The sequence below is a fragment of the Apteryx mantelli genome, chromosome 22, assembly GCF_036417845.1.
Source record: "Apteryx mantelli isolate bAptMan1 chromosome 22, bAptMan1.hap1, whole genome shotgun sequence".
NCBI classification, from domain to species: Eukaryota; Metazoa; Chordata; class Aves; order Apterygiformes; family Apterygidae; genus Apteryx; species Apteryx mantelli.
The window spans coordinates 14,932,607-14,957,041 of NC_089999.1; the positions used below are offsets into that span (position 1 = coordinate 14,932,607).

General features: G+C 46.0%; 1 protein-coding gene across 2 annotated transcripts in view; it reads left to right on the forward strand.

The window, feature by feature from the left end:
• Positions 1-3,790: 3,790 nt before the first annotated feature.
• The window catches only part of WSCD1 (WSC domain containing 1), a 36,697-nt gene continuing 16,052 nt past the window's right edge, over positions 3,791-24,435 (forward strand). For both annotated transcript variants that reach the window (XM_067309555.1, XM_067309556.1), the window contains exons 1-4: positions 3,791-3,869; positions 14,328-15,020; positions 20,441-20,555; positions 22,403-22,587. In XM_067309555.1, the coding sequence (XP_067165656.1) occupies positions 14,591-15,020; positions 20,441-20,555; positions 22,403-22,587 (730 nt within the window). In that variant the 5' untranslated portion in view covers positions 3,791-3,869; positions 14,328-14,590. The remainder of the gene's footprint in view (positions 3,870-14,327; positions 15,021-20,440; positions 20,556-22,402; positions 22,588-24,435) is intronic.

A 24,435-nucleotide genomic window follows, 5' to 3' on the forward strand; every position in this document is an offset into this window, starting at 1 on the left:
TCTGAGATGAGAACTGCGCCCAGTACGAGCCCTGACTAGCGGGATGCCGATATCTGTGCAGAAGTACAGGTCTTCTTGGTTCCCGCTGGAAGCAGCAGGGTCTGAGGGTTATCAATATTTAGGACTCAGCTATGTGCATTCGTGATCCTGCTCAAAAAATAGTCAGAATATGACAGCATAAGGCTTTGGGGCATATGAAGAATAGCACGATAGTAGCACGATCATTGTAAAAAGGGCCTGTTAGTATTTCTGTCCCACTTCAAGTACATCTATCAACCAGTAAATGCAGCAGAAACACAAGACTTGACACTGCTGTCCTCACCCCATAAGCATCCTCAGCCAGGTCGCCTTGCGGCAAGGGGAGTTTTGCCCACTGCTGCACCAAATCTAGAAAGTCTACGCGTAACATTTTGCACACAAATTCTTGGAATCAGGCTGGCATTAAACAAGACTCATTGCAGTGAGGCTGATGTTTTATAAAGCGTGGCTGTTTGGGCTTTGCTTAAATTCAGAAATCAAGGCATAGCAGCTGAAAGGCCCCCAAACGATAGCAGTTGTTTTCATGTCAAACCTGTGAAAACAGATCGTACATCAGAGCAGCAGCACGTCCCCGGGATACACTCACGATGCAAAACAGGTTTCATTAAACGTTTCCTTCAGAGCCATGTCAAACGTCGGCAGATCTGCGCCGATATTTGCTCTTGCAGCAAAGGTCCAAAACGGTCATCCTTGCCTGACCACGCTTTCCTGTAGGAAAACTTGAGCTGGTCTGCTCCACTGGAATATCTGTTCCCAAAAAGCCCTCTAGTGGAAAATGGGAATTACTGGAAAAAGAAGTTCTTTTTCTGGTAGAATCAAATCGCCCCTTAATTAATATATGGTACATCAGAAAAAGGGCTCTTTTGCTGGTATAAGCTGGGTGCATTGGAGAGATGAGGTTTACCCTTGTGGCCAGGGTGCCGAACGAGGCAATTTCACTGGTGCGTGTCATGCTGGTGACGCTGTGTAAAGCAAACCTGGACTCTGCCACATTTTTGGAGTCAGTTTTCTGTCCTGATAATGCTGAACTTCATTTCCTGTCATCGGTTCACCTGGGCAGATTCCTGTAATTCTATTGATTTAGGCCCCAGCCCAGCATAACATTTAAAAATGTCATTACATTAAACATTTGATTAATTAAATTTCAGTAAAATTAAATTAATTTCAGACTTTTTCAGCCTTAAAGCCACACATACACGCAAAGGTTGGATGGGTTAGAATCTAACAGATGCACAAGCTGTTGGGGTGAGAAAACATCTCCAGACATCAGTATTTTAAAACTACAGTGTTACATTGCTAAGTCTCTGTGCTAAAACATGCAAACACCTAAGCTGGATGTAGCTTTCTGCACACTTCAGTGAAGCTTTAATAGAAGTGAAGTTTTTACTACAGCCTCATTAGAAGGTTTACTAGATTGCTATGAAGCCCTCATGAAAAAATTAATGTCAAAATGAGATGCGTCAAATCACCAATATGTTATGATATATAAACATTGCATTTTTAATATGCTTTCTGCTTACTAACTCACAGGATTTGCTGAATGCTGTATCTTCCAATTTTACAGTGAATTAGAGAGATTGAATGATTGTTCAATATCTCTTCAGATAAACAGCTTTACACATGCTTGTTTGATTGGTAAAGTAAGTCAGATTACAGGTCTCCCCTATTATGAAAAGGTTGTGGGGAAAAAAACAATCCAAAAAATAGCATTATGGGCACCCAGGATTTTCTATTATTCAAAATTCACAAAACCACTGTACAACTGCAGTCCTACCAACACATTAATAAACCCCAGAAAATGTTTGTTAACTGCAAAACCATTTTAGCTGTTCATTTTCATAACTTATCAAGCCTGAAGGACCATCAGAATGCTGTAACAACTTGAAACCCTTAATTTTTCCTTCCTGGATTTCTGTATATGAAAACTATTTGCAACTACTGCAGATTTCTTCACGAAGGATCTTCTGCCAGCAACCAGATATTTTTCCTCATAGAAAAGACAGGCGTATCTCGTGCCTGTATAGATTTGCAGTTGCTGTTACGATTTTACATTTTTTAATCTTGCCACGAAAGCCCAAGAGCACACGCTCGTCACCGAGAAGCGTGGCCAGACGAGGCAAGGGAGGTGCAGCAGCGAGGACGACGTGCGGGAGGGGATCGAGGTGCCCAGGCTGGCGCAAGCTTCGCACCCACCCTCCGAGGCCACGCGGGGCGGAGGCGCCTCGCCTCCCTGCTGCCGCATCACCCTCTGCCCTCGCCGCTCTGGAAACGCATGGCGGGATGGAAATCGTCTCCAGGCAAACGCACCGCTCACCTCCAGCACGAGCACAAGCAAGCCGAGGACGAAGCACCAAATCTGCTATTGTGCGAGATGATGCTCGTGGCAGCAGCAGAGAAAGGCCGATTCCAGAGCCGGGGCCGTGCCTCGGGGCTGCTCCCGCGCACGGAGAGCCCATTGCTGCCCGCCCCATCGGCCGGGGTGTCCTGGCCGCCGCCTGCCCTAACGCCCCTTGTGCCGCCAGAGCCGGGCCAGCGGGACTTGTGCGGGGGCAGCGATCTGGCTTCAAAAGGCAGCGAGCAGAAAGGCAAGTCCCTTCCTCCTGGTCTGCTAGGGCCAAAGATTGCTTTCCCACGTTCTGTAGACAGAAACAGAAGTTTCTGCATTTGTTTATTTTTATGGAGAAACAAACGAGACAAAACTTCTGTTGAAAAAGGAACTGGAGGAGTAAACTGACAAACACGACCAGCCAGACGCGACAGTTTGCTTACGCAGGTCTAAGACAACAATTGCACTTGTAACTAAAGCAACGCAAACAAAGATGGCAAAACTACCCTTCGAGGATGGAGCCAACTAGAGATTGGACCACTTTGGCGCCGCTGGGCTATGTATTTTTGCACGGTAGTGAACAAGTAAGACCAGTCTATTGCTCCCGTCTTTGGATGCGTTTCTAACGCAGACCTGCTTCGCAAGTGGGATATTTGGAAAATAGCTAGTATGTGCAGAGACCTCAGGCGAGCACCTCGGTCCCTCTGCTCCCGTGCCGCGCTGATGCTGGGAACCCAGGTGCAACTTCCGCCGCAGCAGCACCGGGTCGGCGGGTTCAGCCCCCTCGGGGCGCTGCACAGAGGCACCCGCTCACGCAGCGGCACGGGGCCCGTGGAGCGAGCCAGACGCAGCTCGGACACCCAACCCGGGTCCGGCCTGGAGACACAAAGCTCCACAGGTCTGAGCCACGCGTGCAAGACCAGAGGGTGTTTCAAACCACGCGCAGCTGCATGCATGCAGCCTTCTCCCATTTAAACACAGGTGCTCTAAAAATAACTATAAATGGACAAATCCCAAATAAACTAGCGGCAGAAACGCCCCGCGAAGGCAGCGCAGGTGGCACAGCAGAGCAGCCGGCCCGGGGCTCGGGCGAGCCGTGTCTCAGCTCCGCGTTTACAAACGACTCGCCGGGAAACCGCGGTACTGCCGCAGAGCCAGAGCCAGAGCCATCGCCGGCGCCGCGGAGCGGACCGCGGCCGCGCTGCCCCCGCCCCCGCCGCCGCTCCGGGGCGCCGCCGGCCGCGATGCGCTGCGGGACGCGGCCGCGCAGGCGGCGGGGGGGGGGGGGGGGCGGGGGCGGCGGGAGCGGGCAGCGCGCACCGAGCATGTGCAGCGCACTGCCGCCGCGCGGGGGGCGCGGGGCGGGGCAGGGGGCGGGGCAGGGGGCGGGGCGGCAGCAGCGGCGCCGCCGATCAGCTCCGGCCGCGCGTTGCCGCCGGCTGCAGCGCCCCAGCGCATCGGCCCGGGCTCCCGCCGCCGCCACAGCCGCCGCCGCCGCCGCCAGGTGAGTTGGGACCCCCTTCCGCCGGGTCCCCCATCTCCCCCCCAGGTCTTCCGTGCCCCCGGCCCCCCTGCGTGCCGCCGGTGCTCCTCGCCCCCTTCCCTCTTAGCTTCTCCTTCCTCCTCCTCGCGCCGCGGCGCCCCCCGCCCTGGCACAAGTCACCACCGACAACTTTTTGCAGACGGGGACCCGCGTTCACCGCGGGCTGAGGGGCCTCTCGCGTGCTGAACGCGCCGGGGCGTCCGAGCGCGCAAGGCTGCGCTGCGCTGCGCGCGGGGACTGCGCTGCTGCGATGGGCTGCTGCGCTGCTCCTGCGAGCCCCCGCAACGCACCGCACTTGGACAGGAGCGTGTGTGTGTGTGTGCGTGTCACGGAGCCCGGCGAGGAGCCCGCAAAGCGCTGCTGCTTTCAACAGTTCCTGCAGCCTCGCTGCACTGAATAAATAGACTCTAACGACCTTTAGTAGGTGCATGGTGCAGGAATTTGGATGCTGAGGGGTTTATGACAGGAACCTTTTAAATAGCCGTGACTTAGTTACAGATCCGCGTGTTACTTTGATTCCAGTAGATTTCCTGGTAGGAAGACAGCTCATCTCCAGCTACAGTGGGATAAAGCAAAAAACAACGCACAATACACTTTTTACAACAGCCTCCTGGAAAACTTCAGCCTATAGCCACAGAACCATATTGTTTTTTTAGAAATTGCACATAAAGCATCATTTACTGGGTATTTGAATTCTTAATATCAAAAGGGATGTATGTTCTGCATGTATGGTTTATCTTCAACCAAAATACTTTCTAGGTTCAAGAATAGTTTGCTGAAAAAATCTCAGATTATCAGTATATGTTGGCAGCAGATTGCATACACTTGCTGTTATCTTTTGAGTGCACATCTTTATGTACAGAGTGCATACACATATACAAATATATGTGTATATATGTATATATGTATAGATGTATATCTGCATCTTTTCCATGCTGGCATGGATTCACTCCTGATAAGATTATTATTTTATCACCGAGCAAGGAAAAAGTACTGGATCCATGGAAAAAATACCGTATCACCCTTGTCTGGTTCATGCTACAACCTGCCACTGGAAGACTTCCTAAGCCAGCACTCGTTCTTAAAATGAACGTCACTGAATGACTGCCTTCGGTAGACTCCTGTATCCCTCACCGGAGGCTACCATGTTCACCACCAAAACTGTTTCCTAGATTTCCACCTACTTACGCTAGCAAATTGGTCTTGAAAATCCAGTATCTAGTTAAAAAGCTGCTGTGATCAAATGTGCACAAGTTAAATGCTGACTTTCCAGCATACTCAGGCTGCAGCTCTGTTTTTTGACATCACTTTTCATTCCGAAAGCTGAATTAGCTACCAACTGTAAAACAACTTGTATATCATATAGGCTTTCTGCTTATGGTGAATACTGCATAAGCTTGTGTATTTTTAACTTGTTATGACAGTTTATGGACTATATAGTTTTTCTCCATCTCCCTGCCATCTCTGCATAAAGATTTTTTTCTGGTTTATTTAGATCACAGCTCATTATTTAAGTGTTTTAACATGATATCAGCGTCAAAGGTAACTTGGCAATCAGATTACATCTCATAGCAAGCACACTTCCAAAATAGTGTAGGAAGGGAGGGCGAGTGAGGGAGGAAATGGTAAACTTGCTAGAAAGCCCTCCCCAGCTGCAGTGTTTACCACTACAGCAGTGGAGAAACTGTGGTGCTTCTACCTCATTTCCAGTTTCTTGACTGACCTTACGTTGTGCTTACAGTAACACTGGAACAGTATCTCGTTTGGAAACGGTTACTCACGAGGAGTGCGTGTGCATTTGTTGCCCCTTACAGCATCCGCATGGATGCATCCTCTAGCGAGTAAAGACTTCCTGAGTTGGAGGAAGAAGTGCTTATTTGCTGCTGAAAGCTAAGATATTAAGGCCCGATCGTTTGGTGGGGAAGCAGGGGAAGCTGCATAGTAGAGGTGCAGCGGTCAGCACTAGATGAAGATCCCTTATGTTTCTGTGCTCCTTTAAAAGAAAAAAAAAAGGGAGACAAATTCTTTTAAAGAATGATCTGCTGCCTGAAAGTTAACAAGAAAAAGTCACTGGTCACCTTGTTACTTTATTGAAAATGCTTAGGGGATGTGCTTAATTTTGACAGAAAGAAGTGGAAAAGTTAGTTTCTGGAAATATTTAAAAGCCAAATTATGGTCTAAATTGGACAGAATGACTTGGGAAGAGATGGGGTGAACCCCTGTCGTGGTGTATACATACAGTGCAAGCCCTGCGCCAGCTCTAAAGCAGGCGGCGGGGAGGACCTGGCGTGCTCCACGTGAAGGGCGATGCTGGGTGTGCACGAGCAGAGGAGCGGCACCCACTCACTGCCAGCTCCCGAGCCCGCGGCAGCAATCCTGCCTTGAGGCGCAGCAAAAGGGAGCTCAGGTTTTCAGCTGCGTCGAAGGGAGGGATGCAGCGATAAAACCGATGAGCAACAAGAGTGGGGCGGGGGGGGGTGGCAGCGATTTCTGGGGGTGCACGGTGCCTGTTCGTGGCTGCTGCCCGCAAGCACGGCTGGCACGGACCACCGGGCTGCATTTTCAGGACGGTGGACGCAGCTCCCTTCGGCTCCCAGCTGGCAGAGCTCCTGGGCTGCTGCTGCAATCAGGGCTGGGAGTTTGGCCTCCTGGAGCTACGCTCGCCGAGGGTCTGGCCTCGCAGGAGCAGTGCAGAGATGCACATTGCAGCCCGCTCGTCCCCGCGTTGCCCCCCCGTCCCCGTGTACAGAACTGGGCAATACCCGTCTTCTTCAGGCAGGGGCTGTAGTTGCGTGCTGTGCGTACAGCTTCCACGGACCTTGAAAGGGACCGTTCCCATGTTACCGGATAGTCAAATCCCTAAACTCTAATTTTCAAGTTAAAGAAGCTTCCTCAAGACTCAGCTTGGTTTCTTTTGTCAAGATTATTCAGAGTTGGCTTCATGCCTAGAATTGAGTCAGCCACACATCCTCCCATCAACAATTTAGCCTGAAAACTTGCTTCTGCTGTAGCGAATGGCCAAACTTCCGCTGGCTTCCGAGATACTGGAGAGGAATAACGGGGCGGCTTTGCTATGCTTGGTGCTGTTCCTCCAGGGCCTGCACTAAAAGTGTTCTGCCACCGGCTGCTCAGCATGGCTATCTGAAGTGCTAGGGGAAGAAATCCTGCTTCAGGATAGCAGTCTAGAGCACTTCTGCCTCTCAGTCTAAAGCCAAAACCACTGTAAAAGCCAGATCTATTGGATTCTAGATGAGTCATATTTGAGCATAGTAGTGTAACCGCCAGAAAAGTCAATGATCAGATTATATTCCACAGACCTTATTTCATAGAAAAGTATGTTTAAGTTGGTGAGAAAAATGAATATTATAGTAACTCTTCATGGAAACTTTCCCTTTGTTTTTTTTTAGTGAAAGAATAACCTAGGACAGGTGATGGAATTAAGAAACCACCTATTTTTCATTCCTTTGCATAAATTTCTAAATTATGTTGTTCAGTTAGTGGGACAACCCAACATGACATTTTCTTAAGGAGCTAGAAAAAGTAACAAAGGACTTGAGTCAAAATCCATCAGAATCAACATCAACCTGTTTCTTGATCTTAGTGGATTAAGACAATACACTGCCAAGGTGTTTCTTCTAAGCTATACTTTTAGCATCTGCTGCTTTCCACACAAATGTGAAAGTCTCAGTCCACGGTTTCATTTTGATCCAAACAACTGGTTTTTATCTTATGATTTGGCAACTGGGATAATGTGGAATTTCTATTGATTCCATTCAAGGTATGAAGTGGAGAGCTTAGATACCTCATCTGTGTGCTCTTTTTCAACATGTTTCTCAAAACTCAAATGACGACCCTGGTCATATAGGAAAGTATGGATGCGAGAAGAACAAAGGGAACTGCAAATTCAAGTCTAACTTCAGACAGGATCCCAACAATAAATTTGCAGCTTCTCAAGAGTTTATTTTCTGCCTGCCCTATGCATGTGCATTTGTGCTATATGACATTAGCCTTTACTTTCCTACCAGAGCCTCAAGAAAAAGGCTGCTTACGTCCAAAAGAAGGGCTACAAGCCAGCATCTTTTTCTGTTAGGTCTCAAAATCATTTCCAAACTGACTACATTTTTCACCAAAGAAAGCTAACAAAATAGAGGAGAATGCGGAAGAGGGATGGATTTTTTTTCTACAAATAATGTTTGCAAGTCCCATTCGCTTCAGCTCATAATAGAAAACAGTCTTGCTTCTGTGCCAAGAACTCTGAATTTGCAAAATCCTGCTGGTCTTTAGACAAGACTAACTATTGATGAGCTGAAGCCTTCAATGCGGTATTGAACTAAGTTTCTGCATTGTGCAGCCTATTAAGGGACAGCCTGCAACTGAGCAACTCTTCACCTGCAAGTCTAGGGCTGCTGTTCTTTATTGTCTCCACCCTTTACATCACTGGAAGTATTTAGTCTTTTCTTAAAATTTCTGTAACTATTCCTTTAGGGAGGAGAGTAGAATGGTCAATAACTTCAAAACTTTTATTTCTCTTTAAAAAAAACTATTAATGCAGCTGCCTAGCATGACTTCTTTTGTGGTCAGTAAGAAAGTGGCCAAGTAGTTGTCAATTGAGATCATTTCAGAAGCAAGTTACAGACTTGCTTTTCCTTGTAGCAACTTTTTTAATGGCAGTTAGAAATCTGGTATTACATATGTGCTGAAAGAAAAATGAGGACTAAAGGAAAACCAGCAATAGTTAAAAGTGGAAATGCCCCAGGTCTGGTGTTTAGTCCCGTCAGTGCACTGAGATGCAAGTGCCGAGTTCCCGTTGCATGCTCTCAGGTTCCTTGCTGCTGTGCAGCATTGCGACGGCACCGAGCAAGGGGTAAAAGAGCAGCGCATACAGACAACTCCCTTCTCCTGCCTCCTCACCAAAAAGCCCTCTCTGCAGTGCTGCCCGTGGCGCAGGTGTTCCAGACCTGTTAACCACGTCCCTTCTACGAAATACTGGCCGAGCACTAGAAGGATTCGTTACAAGGCACAAAGGCTGTTCCTCCCCTTTGCAATGAATTTGGCCAAGAGCTGCCTGCTGACAAACACGTCCGCGGAGCCGGGCGCTAGGGGACAGCCAGAGCGCGTTTCACAGGAGACGGTGGAGGTCTCCTCAAGAGCTGCCACTGCTGCCGCTCGGCTCCTTCCGACGTTGGCAAGGCCCTGCAGCCGTGGGCTCCGAGGAACAAGGCCTATGGAAAAGCTGCGGGGAGAGACGTGGCCTTTCTGAGGGCGCTGGTAGGACCGTGCTGCATCAGTGTTGCTGGTTCTTGCAAGATCTTTGGGAGAGCATCTTCCAAAGCTGACGCAGCACCAAGCACTCGGGAGTCTGATGGCACCTTAACGAGTAAGTGACCAACCTATAACAGCTCTGCCGAGGATTCCCCAACACTAGGGGACCGGGCAGAGGGCTCGGCTACCAACCAGTAAATGCACTCTGATCACATCACACCAGAAGCCTTTCTTTTAAGATGTTGGCTTTGCCAGAGACAGTGAAAAGAAACACAGCATTGCCCATTTTAGAAAACAGATCCAAAACAGATTCATATTTTGAGATTCTGGAATTTCAGATAAGATGCATTTTTCACCTCTGAATTCAGTCCTGCTGGTTTATACAATATTGTAAGGTTTCCTCACAGGGTATTTCTAGCTGTGCCAGAAATAGGAATATTAGACAAGTTAGAGAAAAATATAAGAGACTATTTTTTCTAATGACATTTCCAGGCAAAAATTTTCAGGTGGGAACAGTTAAAAATGCTGTTCAAACTGAACTGTTATCTGACTTCTGAATAGTTAGAGTCACCAATGCAGTGAATAAGTTCATGCTTCTTATAAAATAGGACCATTCGATGCTTTTCTGAATCACACCAAATTCCTGCCTGCAGTAATCTGTGAAAGTGGGCTACACGGGATAATTATGCATTTTGTAAAAGCACATTGCCTTTTTAGTGGCATGAGGTATCCCTTCCTTGTTGTAGATATGGCACCCAGCATACCTTCTGTATTACCATTTATCATATCCAAATCTGAGTCACTGATCTCTGCCGCTGCTCATTATTTTCCTCTCTTTCGCTGCAGCACTAACCCTCTCATTGTTCTCTTCACCCAGAGGTCTTTTCTGCTGTTTAACAGTTCTCATTGCCTATCTCAAAGTCCTTTCTATTATCATTTGATTTCACTGATTTTAACTCAACTGTCAATTAATCTGGTCCTAAAAAACCTGTGGCTGTGAGAACTGATAAATAGGGACAGAAGACTCTACTTCAACCAAGAGACAACTTTATTTTTCCAGTTTTCTTCTATTTCATTTCATTCATTTAAGTGAAATACATATAACAAAGACAAATGATATATTTTCTATTAGCAGATATCACTTAATGCCCTCCTTTCCCTTTCCTTTTTAATATCATCAAAAGTGATGTACTTCAATTCTTTCAGGTATACTCTGATGATATTGCAATATGCAGTTCACTGAAAAATCAAATGGCTTTTTTTTTTTTTTAATGTCAGCAGCACTCTGCTGTTTCCCTACTAAAAAGCAACATTTAATTTTTGAGTTGTGCATTTGCAGCAGTTGCTGTGGGTAGAGAGAGTCTGCTTATTTATTTGGTTGGTTTTTACTACAATGTACTGTCATGGCAACTGTACTGAGTGCAAATGAATCTGGAGGTAATTTATATATGTCATATTGGCTGCAGTAACATTGGTTTGTACCATTTAAACTTTTCCAACCACTGGGCAAAGGCAAAGTTAGCCTTTTGATACCCAGAGGCAGTTCCTGTTTACTAAATATCACCAGGAGGACTCTGCACCTTTGCCCAGACAGAGCAGATCCTGCTGCTGCGTATGGCACTTGGAGCTGCTCTACTTTGCACCTATGCAAACGTGAGCAAATCAGCTGAAAGGCTCAACCACACAACGGCTTTGAAAGGGACTATCAGGCTGCCAATGCGGTTTCAAGCACAGCTCCCCCTGCCTCCCCTGTTCAGCCTCGACGGGTCCTTCTGCAGCTGCTCCGTGCCCACTGATCCTCTGCCATAGCTTAGCTCATCATGCATAGCTTTACTGCGAGTACTCCATTGCACAGCTGCAGGGAGGAAAAGGCTAAAAAAAGAACCATACCCTTCCAGAAAGGGACTTTTTCCATGTGATCAGCAGATATAAAGAGATGCAGGTGTATGGTTATTATACCACAGTATATGGAAAGCACTTGGAGAAGTGCTTTTGTAGGTAGGACTTCTACCCTGGCAAAACCATGAGGGATCGTCATCTTTGTTGATGTGCTAGCGCATAGTATTTTCCCTCCTTTTTTCCAGAAAATTGTAAATTAACTGAGGTTTCTTTTTAAGTTTCTACTCTTGGCTCCTCCCAGGGTCTCACTTTGTCTAACACGGGGTTTTTATAAAGCACTTTTTTAAATCTGTCCAGGAACATTATTAGAGAAGCACTAATTACAGTTGGACATGGTGTTATATCTCACAAAGCCATGCTTTGTACTATCTGGAATTTGGTTTGGAGATGGCCTGCACACACCCAACTGTTGCGTGCAAATGCCTTCACGTACCTACGAAGGCACAGCCTAAGCAAATGTGGCATTTCTCAGCCGTACTCTAGTGGGAAGGAGAGAGTATTAGATACTACCAGGGACATGGTTGAGGATCCATGGGAGGTGCTGCCCCAGAGAGTGCTCCGCAGTGCAGAGCAGCAGCTCCAAAACTGGCTGTCCTGCAAAGCTGCTTTGCGCACAGCAAGCTACCATGGACCAGCTAGTGGATGGGATCTTGCCTTTGTGAAGGCAGCAGCTGAAGGCAAAGCAGGAAAAACAAAAAACATGCACAAGGAAAAACAGTTCAAGTGTCCATTCAGAATGCACTAGTTTGCCTTAAAAAGCTGTAGTGCGATGCTCTTCAGAAGACAGTCCTGCCTAGTTGCCATTTCAAACACTGCTTATTAGAAACACTTAAAATTTGCCCTCCTGCTACAGTACAGTCTTTTTAATGCAAATGCTTTAAACACACTTGGGAACTTTGGCTGGAAGCATTTTTTGATATTGTAACTTGATCCATTTCTAAGTAAGCCAAAAGAGCTATGAAACCTTGAATTAAAATTGGGCAAAGATGATTGGAAGTCTGATAAATTTATCTAGCCTCATCTTGTTGTTAGGGAAAAAAAAATCTTAAACCTTTTGAATACATGTGATTGCAGCCCTCATTATTTCACCGATAGGCTTCACAGCAGCGTCATATTAAGAGGAGCTATCCCTTTGCATTACAGATGACAAATAGAACAACGTGCTGTCTGCTCAGAAACTGGCTGCCCAGGCACGCTTTAGCCGACTCCTCCATCGGCCAAGCCTTATCTCAAAACGCAGTAGACTTTAAGGAGCATCGTAATTTCCCAGTCAGAGTCTCAAATAGCTAACACACGCGACTATCTTTTATATTGGACAAGCTCTTCTAGGAATAGCTCAGATGATTCCAGTAGCCCGATGTTATGACCAGCTAGTGAATCAAATGGTACCTATGCTGATAGACACTATTTCTTCAGCTAAATTAGCACAGTAACAATCTACAGTATCTAATTATAGATAATTTTCTGTTCATCTGTCTAGGTACTTCTGACCCTTTTACTGTAATTCCTGAGCTCTCAGAACATTGATCAGAGATTTTCAATAATTTAAATCTAAGGGTCGGCTCTTTAGCTTGCGTAAATTGATGCATTTTCTTTGGCATCGGAGCTGATCAGAATGGAATTGTGTTAATTTTTACAGTGGACAAAGTGTTCTTAAACAACTTATTAAAGCATGCTGCTGCATCTCAGCCCATCACACCAGCTCTAAAGTCCATTAGCTGATAACGTATGCAGGATAAGAACATGCACAGGTACCAGTGAAAAGATGATAAGGCCTTGTCAGACTGAGTATTTGGAGAAAGTATAGAGGCAGAGATAAACACAAATATTTTTTGGATGCTACTCAGCCCTATACAGTTGAGACCAGCATACGTGAACTTTAACAACAACAACAACGAAACCCATCACACTAAATCAGGTCCTAAAGACTGACTTGCAAGAGAAGGCACCGACTCCTGCCTTGGGCCAGCCCCACTTAGCAATCTAGACCGAAAGGCGGTCACACAAAAGGAATACAAGCTCGACTGACAAAAGATTCAGCTGAGTTTTAATATACTTTTGGCTTAGAAGTTTTTGAGCTTTGTTTCTGATTGCTGCTTAAGATTGAAAGAAATTACACAAGTAAGTGAAAAAGGGAATGAGTAGGAGACTTTTATTCGGTAGCACGTGTTTTAGGAAGAGGCATAAGTGAATATCCACAAAAATTTAAATCAGACACTGAAACAAGGAATACAGTGAACAGATGTTTCTTTGCCAGGATTGTGGATTTCAAGAGCGCGCCCCAATTGCAAGTTAAGCAAAAGCCATAATATTTTCTTTTCTGGAAAACACTAAATCTTTTCTCAACGCTTGCCTGGCTCCACAGAGAAGTCACTGACTGAGAAACCAGGACCTTATGGGGAGATGCCAGCTTTTGTTACAGGAGGTTAAAGGTTCCCTAGAGCACAAAGAGGCTTTTCTTGCCTGGACAATCCTGTCATGGTATGCATCAGCATAACTAACAGCCTGGCAAAGCTCAGAAGCGGTCAAGAGATACTTGGTGAAACTTGAAAAGAAATCTTTTCAAACATTCACCAGCTTTTGTCTACAAACATCTACATGTCGACATTTGTCAATAGAAAACTACTAAAAAAATTACTAAGATCTTTGTTTTCTTTTAAAGCAATACATAGAATAACTCACACAGCTCTCTATATAAAGTACAGTACCCCAAGATATCCTTTCAAAATAATGCCTTACTTTGTGTTGAAAAGAGATTAATAATTACTCTTATCCATAGTGAGTTGATGCAATTTCATTTGTTTTCTATACACCCACGCTGCTGTTTCCTTCTGATCTACACTTGTAGCTTAGCTACTTTTCTGCTGAAAAGAAAGCATTCGAGAGTACCTTCCTAAAAAGATGCTTATACTGTGGCTGCCTGTTCCAGTCAGTAACAAAGAATGGAGATGTTGGCTATTTACAAAAGAAAATAAAGAACTTAATGTTCCAAACATCCCAAGAGAAATAACCTCATCATAAAGGTATTCCTTGTGCATTTCAAATTAAAAGAAAGAAACAAGTAACACTGAAGATCTGATTCTAGCTTCTGCTTAATCAGTCATTCTCATAGGATTATTGTCTTTCAAGTGTGTAATTATAAACAACAGATGGAGAAATGCTTAGCTGAAAGAAGCGGGGGGAGAAAGTCACCCCAATGACAAGTATTTACTGTTTGGATCTGAACCAACCTTTTTTCCCCCCACTTTGATATTTCAGGTTTCAGCATCGGCTGTTACGAAGTTCAGCAGAATACAATAATGGAATTATCCCTGGGTCTGCACGAACTCCATCAGCTACCTGGGAACCTCATGGCTGCGTGGATGTGATGCACCAGGCTGCCACTGATATCCAGAGAGAAGATTTTTCACAGGGAGAAGGCATTAAAGTGATGGGCTGAACTTATGGGAGGAACTAGCACCAATTCAAGCGGTGATTCAGGGGCCGTTTGGAAGGCGTGAAGGCCTAGTTTCAGTAAGGGCATGGCCAAAGCTTTCTTCAGGCTACAGAAGTTTCTTCGGCGAACCCAATTTCTGCTCTTTTTCCTCACAGCAGCTTACCTAATGGCTGGCAGCCTTCTGCTGCTACAGCGGTCTCGCTTGGTTATCCAGCAAGGTTCGCGTGGGACCTCTGCTAATCAGCCTCTGCCTGTTTCGGACGTGATGATAGGGGTTGGAATAGGGGTAGACACCAGGACTATGCAAAACCCTCGCCCGAGCCCCAGGCTCCTGGTAGGCATGGATGCGCTCCAGGAGTCAGCTCTGGACCAGAGGCACAGCCCACGGTGGCTCATGTCCCGCAACTCAGAGCTAAGGCAGTTGCGGAGAAGGTGGTTTCACAGATTCATCAATGAACAGGAACCTGCGCAAATGAAAGGATCTAAAGTGATGGAGCATACTGCTGGAAACAAAGGTAAGGGATATTACCCCTCTACCCCGTTTTCTGGCATGCATGTAAACTGCACCTCCTTCTAGGACTATTCTAGGCAAAGATTAATAAGTATCATAAAGAATATTTGCAGAAATGCATTCCTTCCAGCTCTTCATCACTTCCAAACCAGTTCTTAAGTGTACGCACAGGCCAAAGTTAAATTCAGATATGCCTGTTCATGCTGAGCTGTAACTTCTTCCAGAAGTGTTTTTATTGAATTGAATGGAAGCCCAGGTAGTGAAATATGCTTCCCTCATTTAAATTACTCTCTCTTCAAACAGAGAAAGATGAACACTGTTTAATTGATTTTCTTTCTCAGAACGGGGAAAACTTTAAAAGTGGGTTTTAAGTTAACTATCTAGAAACACACAATACCTTCAGTTAACAGGTGCCTTCTGCTGGTGAAGCTTTCCAGAATATACTAAATTCTGCTGTTGTAAACACACCTGTTGTTCCTGAACTGCCCCTGTGACCATCTCTGCTAACCTGCTGTCCTTAGAGGAGCAAAATGTAGGTCAATATAACCCCTTCTTCCTTTACTGAGGGCTGAAGCGGCACCACAGTGAAATGAGAGCTCCTGGAACAGAGACAACTCTTGGTGTTTGACGAGTTTGCTAGTAATTAGCAACAAGCCAGCAGACTGCAAGGGAATTTGTATCGCTGCACAGGGGAGTCCAGTGCCATGCATTAGCAGCCAGAGCACAAGGTACAAAACTGTACATTTTCCAGGCTTCATGATTTAATGATATACTGAATGGAAAGCCATTCAGGGGTGATGAAATTTGAGTTCACTTCACTGTGAGTCTGACTCTGCTACCATAACTGCTGCTAACAAATAAATGCATAAACTGCTTTGGTTTATTTGGTAGGAAACTAGAGGAACTAGTATCCAGGGCAAGTAAAGCAGCAGAACAGGAGTCCATAGATGTTCACACTTCTCTGCATGGCTTTATACCCTTGTGACCCACCACACACCTGCCTCACCCTGGGAGAGTGCTGGCTGCCACCCCAGCCGAGCCGCGATGTGTGCGGGGCGGCGCGCGAGTCCAGACGCCTGCGGCGCGGGGTGTTACGCAGCCTAGCTGCTCTCTGCAGCGGGGCGGCAGAGCCCTTGCCCTGCAGACCCTGTTCGAGGGGCTGAGTGTCCAGGCTCCTCAGCGCTGAGGAAGGCTCCACCGCAGGATGAACGCTCATTCTTACGCTCCTCACGCCACCGTCCTTGCGCCTCACAGCCAAAAAGGTTGTCATTGCATAACGCCATAAAGCTCTCCTCCGTAACAGTCTCAGATGAGGCATTCATTGCAACTGAGGGGTTTGTGTTTTGAGAAGACACATTCAAGTGCTACCTTTCATCCATTGCTTGTTAGAAGAAACGGTTGCTCTTTGAGACGCTTCACTGGCAATAAGAACAGGAATAGGATCTGAACAACTAGACACCACATTACTAAACTGCTCTTTATTTTGTTGAATAATGTTACCCAAAGAAAGGGGCCTCTTCTGAAAAAAATCCCACAAAAAGGTGCCATCTAGTTACTCCTACTGAATGAATTTTTGGAAGTGGAAACAAGAAATTGGTATTGATGGTGTATGATAGATGAGTCATAAGCATGAGTCAGGCAAACTATAACAGCTGAAAGTATCTGAAGCACCAAGCAGAGACTTCCAAGAGTACTCCCCAGGCACTTCATAAAATCCCACAGCTAGCAGATTTTGGTGGCAGAGAATAGAGATTGCAAAGTGCAGATGTTCCCCAGAAAACCCACCTGCATTTCAGTAACTTGCCCTGGACACACAACGACAGTGTTCGATGTCCAACAGTAGCTCCTGGACTAGCGTGAAACACGCTGTCGCAGCTGCTCTGTACCGCACACTGGTGACTGAGCTGAAACCGCACAGCGAAAGCCTAGCGCATGGGGTGGAAATAAGCTTTGTGGAAGAGCCCTGTCCAGCCGCACTACGTGCACAACCCTGCTCTCTGTGGAGCAGAGCATGCATCCTTACCTCCAGCAAATAAATTTACTAACATTAGTTGCCACCTACTTTACTAAGTGCTTAACAGCCAGTGGCAGAAAAGAACCACCTGAACGCTCTAGGATACCACTTTTGTATCTGTACCTCATAAAACCAGTATTTAAAATTCACAAAGTATTATCTTTCATTCTTTTGCAAGCAGCACATGCCCTGGTTTTGATGGCCCAGTAGGGGCTGACGATTAACCCAGGGGGCACATCCAGGGCGCTGCTCCGTCAGGATCGCTGTTCCACATGAGGAGGTTCGTGGGGACGCGGGAGGAGAGACCTCTGTGAAATAGGTCCTCTGCTGCTCGCTTCCCCCGGCTGCCCCGTGATTGGTACTTCCATGCTGCACGTGTTCTGGCAGCCCAGGTAGCCTCAGGGGGTTTCAAGGTGCCCTCTGGAATAAACCTGGCTTGCTGAACCCAGAAAGTGCCCCTAAGCTCTTCAACTTTGTTTCCTCCCGAATCCAGACTGTACAAAGACGGTAAGTCTGAATTTTCATTGACTACAGCTGCTTGAGGTGCTCTCGTTTCCCTTGGTTTCAGGGTTTTTTTTGTTTGTTTGGGTTTTTTTGTTTTTTTTTTCCCCTCCCCTGATTAACAAAAGAATAGACAACACATACAGAAACATGGTGAGCGCTTGTGCACTACTCTAATACCTGGCAAGAGTTTGAACCTGTTCTACCACAGATTTCCTGAATGACCTTAAGAACTTCAATTAAAACCAAAGAGATTAATTTCAAAAATTATTCATAAAAAACAGTTAAAGCTAATGCCCACATCATCCATTAATCTAGTGCCACGCTCAAGTTATAATTGCTGACCGAGAAGGAGCCAAAGGGGCTTATTGCTACATCCCACTGAATTAGGCCGATTCAAATGTGCATCATTTGAACATCTGACTGAAAATGAAGTGTCATTATTAACAACCATATTGTAAACAAGCATTAGAATGTCTTTGAAAATTATTATCAATTAAAAATTTAGCTTCCTATATAATGAATGTTATCTGCCCCACCCACATTTCCTAGTAAGCTTGCAGGCTGTTATTTCATTATGGATCCCTTCCAAAATATAATGAAATTCTCTGTGGTTATAATGCATGTTAAAGGTTCAGCTTTGCCCTGAGGTTCCCTCTCAGTAAAGCAGCATATTGCCTTATTTGTGCGTTCTCCATCAATATCCTCCTAACGGCACGTGGGCTTCCTGACGTGTTCGCCCGACACGTCCGCGCTACACCTCTCTGAGCATTCAAGCAGCCTGCAGGTCCGATCCCCTACGGACTTCCAGGGGCGGACTGTTAACCTAAGATAAATATGTTGGTGTGCGTGCCTGCTGCGTATTGTAAACACCAAGTTCACTTTGCCTTGCTCCGCGTCCGCCCAGAACAAACTGACCTTGGCCAAGAAAATTAGTCTCCTTTTCCTTCTGGGCAACTCTAGTGCCCACTTGCACTGTTAAGCTGTTCAGGGCAGGGACCACATCTTATTCTGCCAGGGGGACTGGAAAGCACTATTAGTACAACAAATACAAATAGCAATTTGTTCGGTAGTAAATGAAATTTTTCTGTTAAGAATGCTACCAGTGTATGGGACGTTTTATGTTGTTTCACTTAGACAGGTTACGCCATTGCACAGAATTTCAAAGGTGACAGCTACTGAAACACTGCCACGACATTCGGCTCCAAGACCGTGGGGTCTCCCAAAGGCTCGTTCATAAGAGAATGTGAAGGAGATGCTGCTAGACACCTAACACAGGGCTCACAGAAACGTGAAAGGGATGTGGGGAAGAAATCAGATACAGTTGCATTAGTTTGCATTTCGTTGCCTCCCAAGTTGGACACTTTGGTCCCATACGATTTATTTTCATCTACAACTGGATTGAATCTAAGTACCAAAATCAGAAGTCTCCAGTAAAATACAGAACATCCTTATTGCAGGTGTATAACTCCCATCTCATTGACAGCTTACTGTGGGTGTATATTCACAGTTTGTGAATTTTCTAATTGCATGCTTGCAAATTACCAATGCGCAGTTCTTTGAAACTACTATTGTTTGTAGTATTTAAATGTTTGTTTTATTTTCCTAGCTCTAAAAACCTCTGTTAGAGTGGCTTGAAGTTTTTCATATTAATTTCTTTAATATAATTCTTTTAAAATTTCATTTCTCATCATATATTCTCTTCCTGTCCACAGCTCACGTGCTATTTGAATTTTCCGGTATTGTGATCTCAATATTGTTACTTCCAAAATCAAATTTCCTTTCTTCCTTCATATTAAAATAACATGTACTTACATATACACACACTTGCTGTATAATAGTGGGAATCTAGGTCATCCTTCCAATCATATATTACAATAATACGGACTAGATTTTATTGCATTTTGTTCATGACAACAAAATAAGAGGCTTAATGTAGGATGCAGTCTAACAGAAATATTTATCTTTCATATGTTAAGTAAAGCAAGACATTTTAAGAGATTCATTTGCACTGGAGAGAAAGTGTTTAATGTGATAGCTAGACAGTGCTCCCTAGTTAAGGCTGAAGTTATCTTTCCATTATAAGCTTTTAATATAACTCTGCATACCCAAGGAAAATTGATTTGTTTAAATATTTCTCTTGCACCATCTTATTTCTCAACTAGAGATTTTCAAGAAAACTTGGGAGAAATCCAAGAAGATTTCTCAAACTTTATACCATTTTAAAGATTACCTTATCCTTTATTTTAGGAGACTGCCATGCTTTTTTCCCCCTCCCAGCTTCTTACAGCCTGGAGCTTGCCCACATGCCGTGTCTGCATTTAGCTAGTTTAGGAGCCTGCGGGGCTCCCGCACACACGGGACACCGGGAGGGTGCAGGGATGCGGCGCAGGGACGCGGCGCAGGGACGCGGGTGCTGCTGCCTTGGGGGCGCTGGTGCAGCAGCCGCCACAGCCGGGAGAGCAGCCCGAGGGGAGAAGGACCCGGTGACATGGAGGCGTTTTGATGGATAAAAAGCCTGCGTGACGCAGAAAAGCAGACTGCGACTGAGATTGCGACGCAGGTGGGAACAGAAGACCTGGCCCTTATTACCAGGGGAAGGAGAAGAGCAGAGAGCAGCAGCCCAGAGGAACAGCGGCTCTGAGGAGATAGGCAGTCTTCTCTAAAATAGTCTACACAGAGAAAAAGGCTGATTTCCCTTCCGTTCCTTTCCACTGCTCGTTTGGGCTTATCCCTTCAATAACACCTACAAGAGTTCTGCAGAGCAGCCCGGACTCCCGGCAGGTCATTGCTCCATCCAAGGAAGCTCCACTTGGGTTCACAGCGCTGAATTGTCACGGGAATGTCTGTCTTTCTCCTTTCTTTAGCATATGCACATTGCCTAATGCTGTGTTCTTTCATGCTCCTAGGAACCTACATTGGATGCTTCAGTGACGATTCCAGGGAGAGGACACTGAAGGGAGCCGTGTTTTATGACTTAAGAAAAATGACAGTATCTCACTGTCAGGAAGCTTGTGCTGAGAGGTAAAGTGATATTTTTTCACTGCAAGTTTTTTCTTTTCTGATAACAAGCTGAACTGGATTCAAAAGTAGAAAAAACATGCATATGTTAAAGAGATAGCATCTCTGAAAACTGCAATTATCTCATACCTGCAGGGATGGAGTATCTCTGCAGCCTTGCTTTAAATAGACTATTTTCCCTGCTGCCTATCCATGGCTCTTTATTATAGCATGACTACTTGCAATATGTTTTCTGTTCAAATATATTTTCTGGTCAGAAATTACTGCTTTGACTGTTAGAAATTGCTCTCTAGCCCAAATCTGTGGCCTAACATATAACTATAAAAACACATTACTGGTCCTGGAAATGAGAGAGAACAGGACGACTAAGTGCATGGCTGTAAGCGAGGCCGTTTCCCAGCGTACCACAGGGAACTGGCGATCACTGGGAAATAGTCATGGCATAGTTTCTGCCACCTCACTACCTGACCTGATTAGCTAAGGCAGTGTGCAGGTTGGGGATAATAATTAATCATGAGGACAGACCTACATTAAATTATTTATGCAAAAGACTTCTTGCTGCTCTGAAGCACAAGAGGACAGAAGAAAAAAAAAAGCTATTCAGAGTTATTCCTGTGAATTTTACTTCCCTTCTTTTTGTAGAGCAATGCAGTATATGTGGAGCCCATTGCATTAAGTGGTGCCTACATTACAGTTTAACCCTGTCACACTGACTTTCAGACTTCCCAGTTCCGGTTGAGTCATCTATAACCACCCAAAAGACCCCCCTAAACTGAACTTTCTTTTGGGTGAAGAAAATGATACTTTCTTCACAGATCAGACAGATCATCAAATCTTGTTAGACACCTTTTGAAGAACATGGAGCCATGCCCTGGTTTGGTGTAAACCAGCGCAGCTCTGGGTCCGACCCGAAGCGCTCTCGAGCGCCCTGGGAGGACACGGTGCATGCTTGCGTTTGGCATGCCGAAGAGACCCAGGAGAGCGCTTCACCTCGGGAAGGGCGCCGCAAGGCTCCCGTGCGGGCGCTGGGGCTCCAGGCTGCTGCCGCAGTGCAAGCCTTCGCTCCCACACTCGAGTCTCGTGATGTCCCCCACCGATCAGACCGGATTGTCACTTCACACCAGTTAGGAAGTATCGGCAATCTGCAGGCAACCGCTCACTGCAGCAGGCATTGCGGCTGGGAAGCAGACTATGACTTAAATACCTTGAGAGAGACAGCAAGCATCTTATCAAGTAACAGCCAAGTCTTTGTCTTGAGCAAGTGAAAATTGCTTGACTGGATCAAAAGTGCCCTATTTTAAAGGCCAGTTAATGGAACCTCTGAAATGGACTTTTCTTCTCTGTCACTCTAAATGGTCTGAAATATTTCTCAGAAAAACCTGAAGTAGTTGATTTGGACGGTGTCACCTCGCACTGCGACACTCTCACTTCTGACATGCTAAGCGGGCCGAAGCCCGAGCAGCGCTCCATGAGAAACACCGCAAACATGTTAACGCTGCAGGACAGGCACTGTCATTCGGACACCAGTGTCACTAGGTAAAAACAAACTGGAGGAAAAACGCGGCCGCCTCTTCCCCCGGGCCCTGCCTAGGGCCTTGGGCCAGGCGTGCTGTCGGCTCGGCGCGCTCTGCCCACAGCCGTTCCCGTCCACCGCTGCTGCCCGCACGGTGTCGCCGACCCAGCCCAGAAAGCAGCCGCCTGGTCCCCAGGGCTGGCTGCGTTTCCGAAGCGGCGAGGAGGAAGCAGCTTGTAAATTATACGCAGGGACAAGTTTCTAAGTGTGTCAGGTATAACCTTATTCCCAAGCAGGGATGCGCGTACCTGAGCCGCTCTGTTTCGTGTCCCTGCAGAGCGTACACCTACGCTGGTTTAGAGTACGGAGCGGAGTGCTACTGCGGAAACAAGCTGCCGACCACTGCCTCGAAGCCGGAGGAGTGCAACAGCGAGTGCAAGGGAGAAAAGGGCTCCGTCTGCGGAGGAGTGAACCGGCTCTCCGTCTACAGGGTGGAGGACCTACGGGCCGGAGCAAAGCGACGTAAGTGAAGGGGCAGCCAGAGAGAGCAGACTGCTGCCTCCTCGGGGAGCGGTGTTCATCTCACGGGTGGGTAACATCACAGATGGCCTAAGCAAACGCACTCTTCCCGCTGCTCATCCCACTCCATTTTTCACTGGTTTAGCACAGCAAGGGACAGAGGTGCTCGAAGGGCACAGCGTCTATTTGCTGCTGCTCTGGCACCTGGTCCCTCCCTGGAGCAGCAGTCCTGCTCGCTGCCTTGCGGCGGTGAGAGGTGTCCTGACCTGGTTGCCTCCAGCTTGCTACATGAAAAGTTAGCATCCCTGGGGGAGCAAGTAAAATACAGTGCAGAGCAGTTGCAATGTCAGCAGGATGTCATCAGAAAAAATCCCTTCTACATTTGCTACTAAGGAGCAAAACCACGTGTTTGAGAAACAACTCTAAAATTGGGTGCTTTCTAATGGAAGAAAAACGTACATACCAATACCATTCTAAGCTCAAAAGTTATCCTAAACAAAATAAATACTATGCAACTCCAGCAGGAGAATATATAGATTCTCCAGAGAAGCACACCAGTATCTCTAAGAGAGAGAAATGAGATCACGAGGTCTTGCTCTCTTTCAAGGACTTCGGTTCCACCAGGAGCTAGGGTTTTTGCTTCATCTTTATATGACAGTCCTCACTGTTTGTCATTCAATTAACTATCACAGGAGATGCAAGAGAGAAACCTTTGGGCCAATGCAAAGCATATAAAATATCTAAACAGTTGAGCAGTCTTTACTTTTGGCAAGCTCACAAGACCCTACAGATGCTATTTGCTGAGCATGAGCACCAAGAGCTTAGGTTCTGCCAGTACTGGTGGTATTTCATTTCTTTGTAAAGACAAGTCAAAGTTTGTACAATAATCCACCCAGCTACACATAAATTATATATCAAAGGTACACAGACCTAAATTGCTAGTGTCAGGCTGACAAGCACATTGGCAGGTTTCCCAGGACATGCATCACTGTTTAAATCTTCAGTGTAAAAATATATACACACATATTTCACTGGAAAAGGCGACATTTATTTTTACTTAAGTATTAATGAATTAGTCATCAAACAACGGCCTGGAGCCAGATTTGTATTTTGTTTGCCCTTAGTAATACCTGATATTTGACTCTCTGAAGAATCATGCAGAAACAAGCGAGCTGAGGGGCCAACAGGAGTATTAATCAAGATGAACAAGTATATTGAAAAGTAACTCTGAAACTGTAATGGAATCCATAATTTACAATATATAATATACAAAACAGATCTGGCATAAGGATTCGCCTTATTTTATTAATATTTTGCCTCTAACGTGCCCTCAGCAGTTGAGCCAGCTAAAGTTTTCCTGAGAGAAGAGCGCAGATGCGGCTGGGACGGCATCTCCACTGAACCCCGTGGCAGCGGGTTTGCCGGCTCCCCTCCCACCGTCCCCAGCTTTGCGCCCCGGCGCCGCGAGCGCCCGCGCAGCAGGACTCACGTGCCCCACGTCACTCAAGGTGACGAGGCTCAAGCTCTGAGCTACCTCCGGCCTTGGGATTGCTATGGATTGGGGTTTTCCTAGGGGCAGGATTCAGCCATAGGCTCCCTCTGGAAACTGGGAAAAAATATAAATATCCTGTTTCCAGTATTATCTGTGGATTTTATGGGAATCCTTCTCTAAGTGGTGATGTGGGCTGCTCAAGTTTTGTTCCTGACCGTATTTAATACAACTCTAAATGTTTTCATAAAAATTTTGTTTCAGGAATTTAATACGGGTGTGAGATTTAGTGGGAACTCTTTCAAGAGCATCCTGGGAAGCAGAAGAGCTTCTGTTCCTTTAATCTCTGGTGCAGTGCTTGT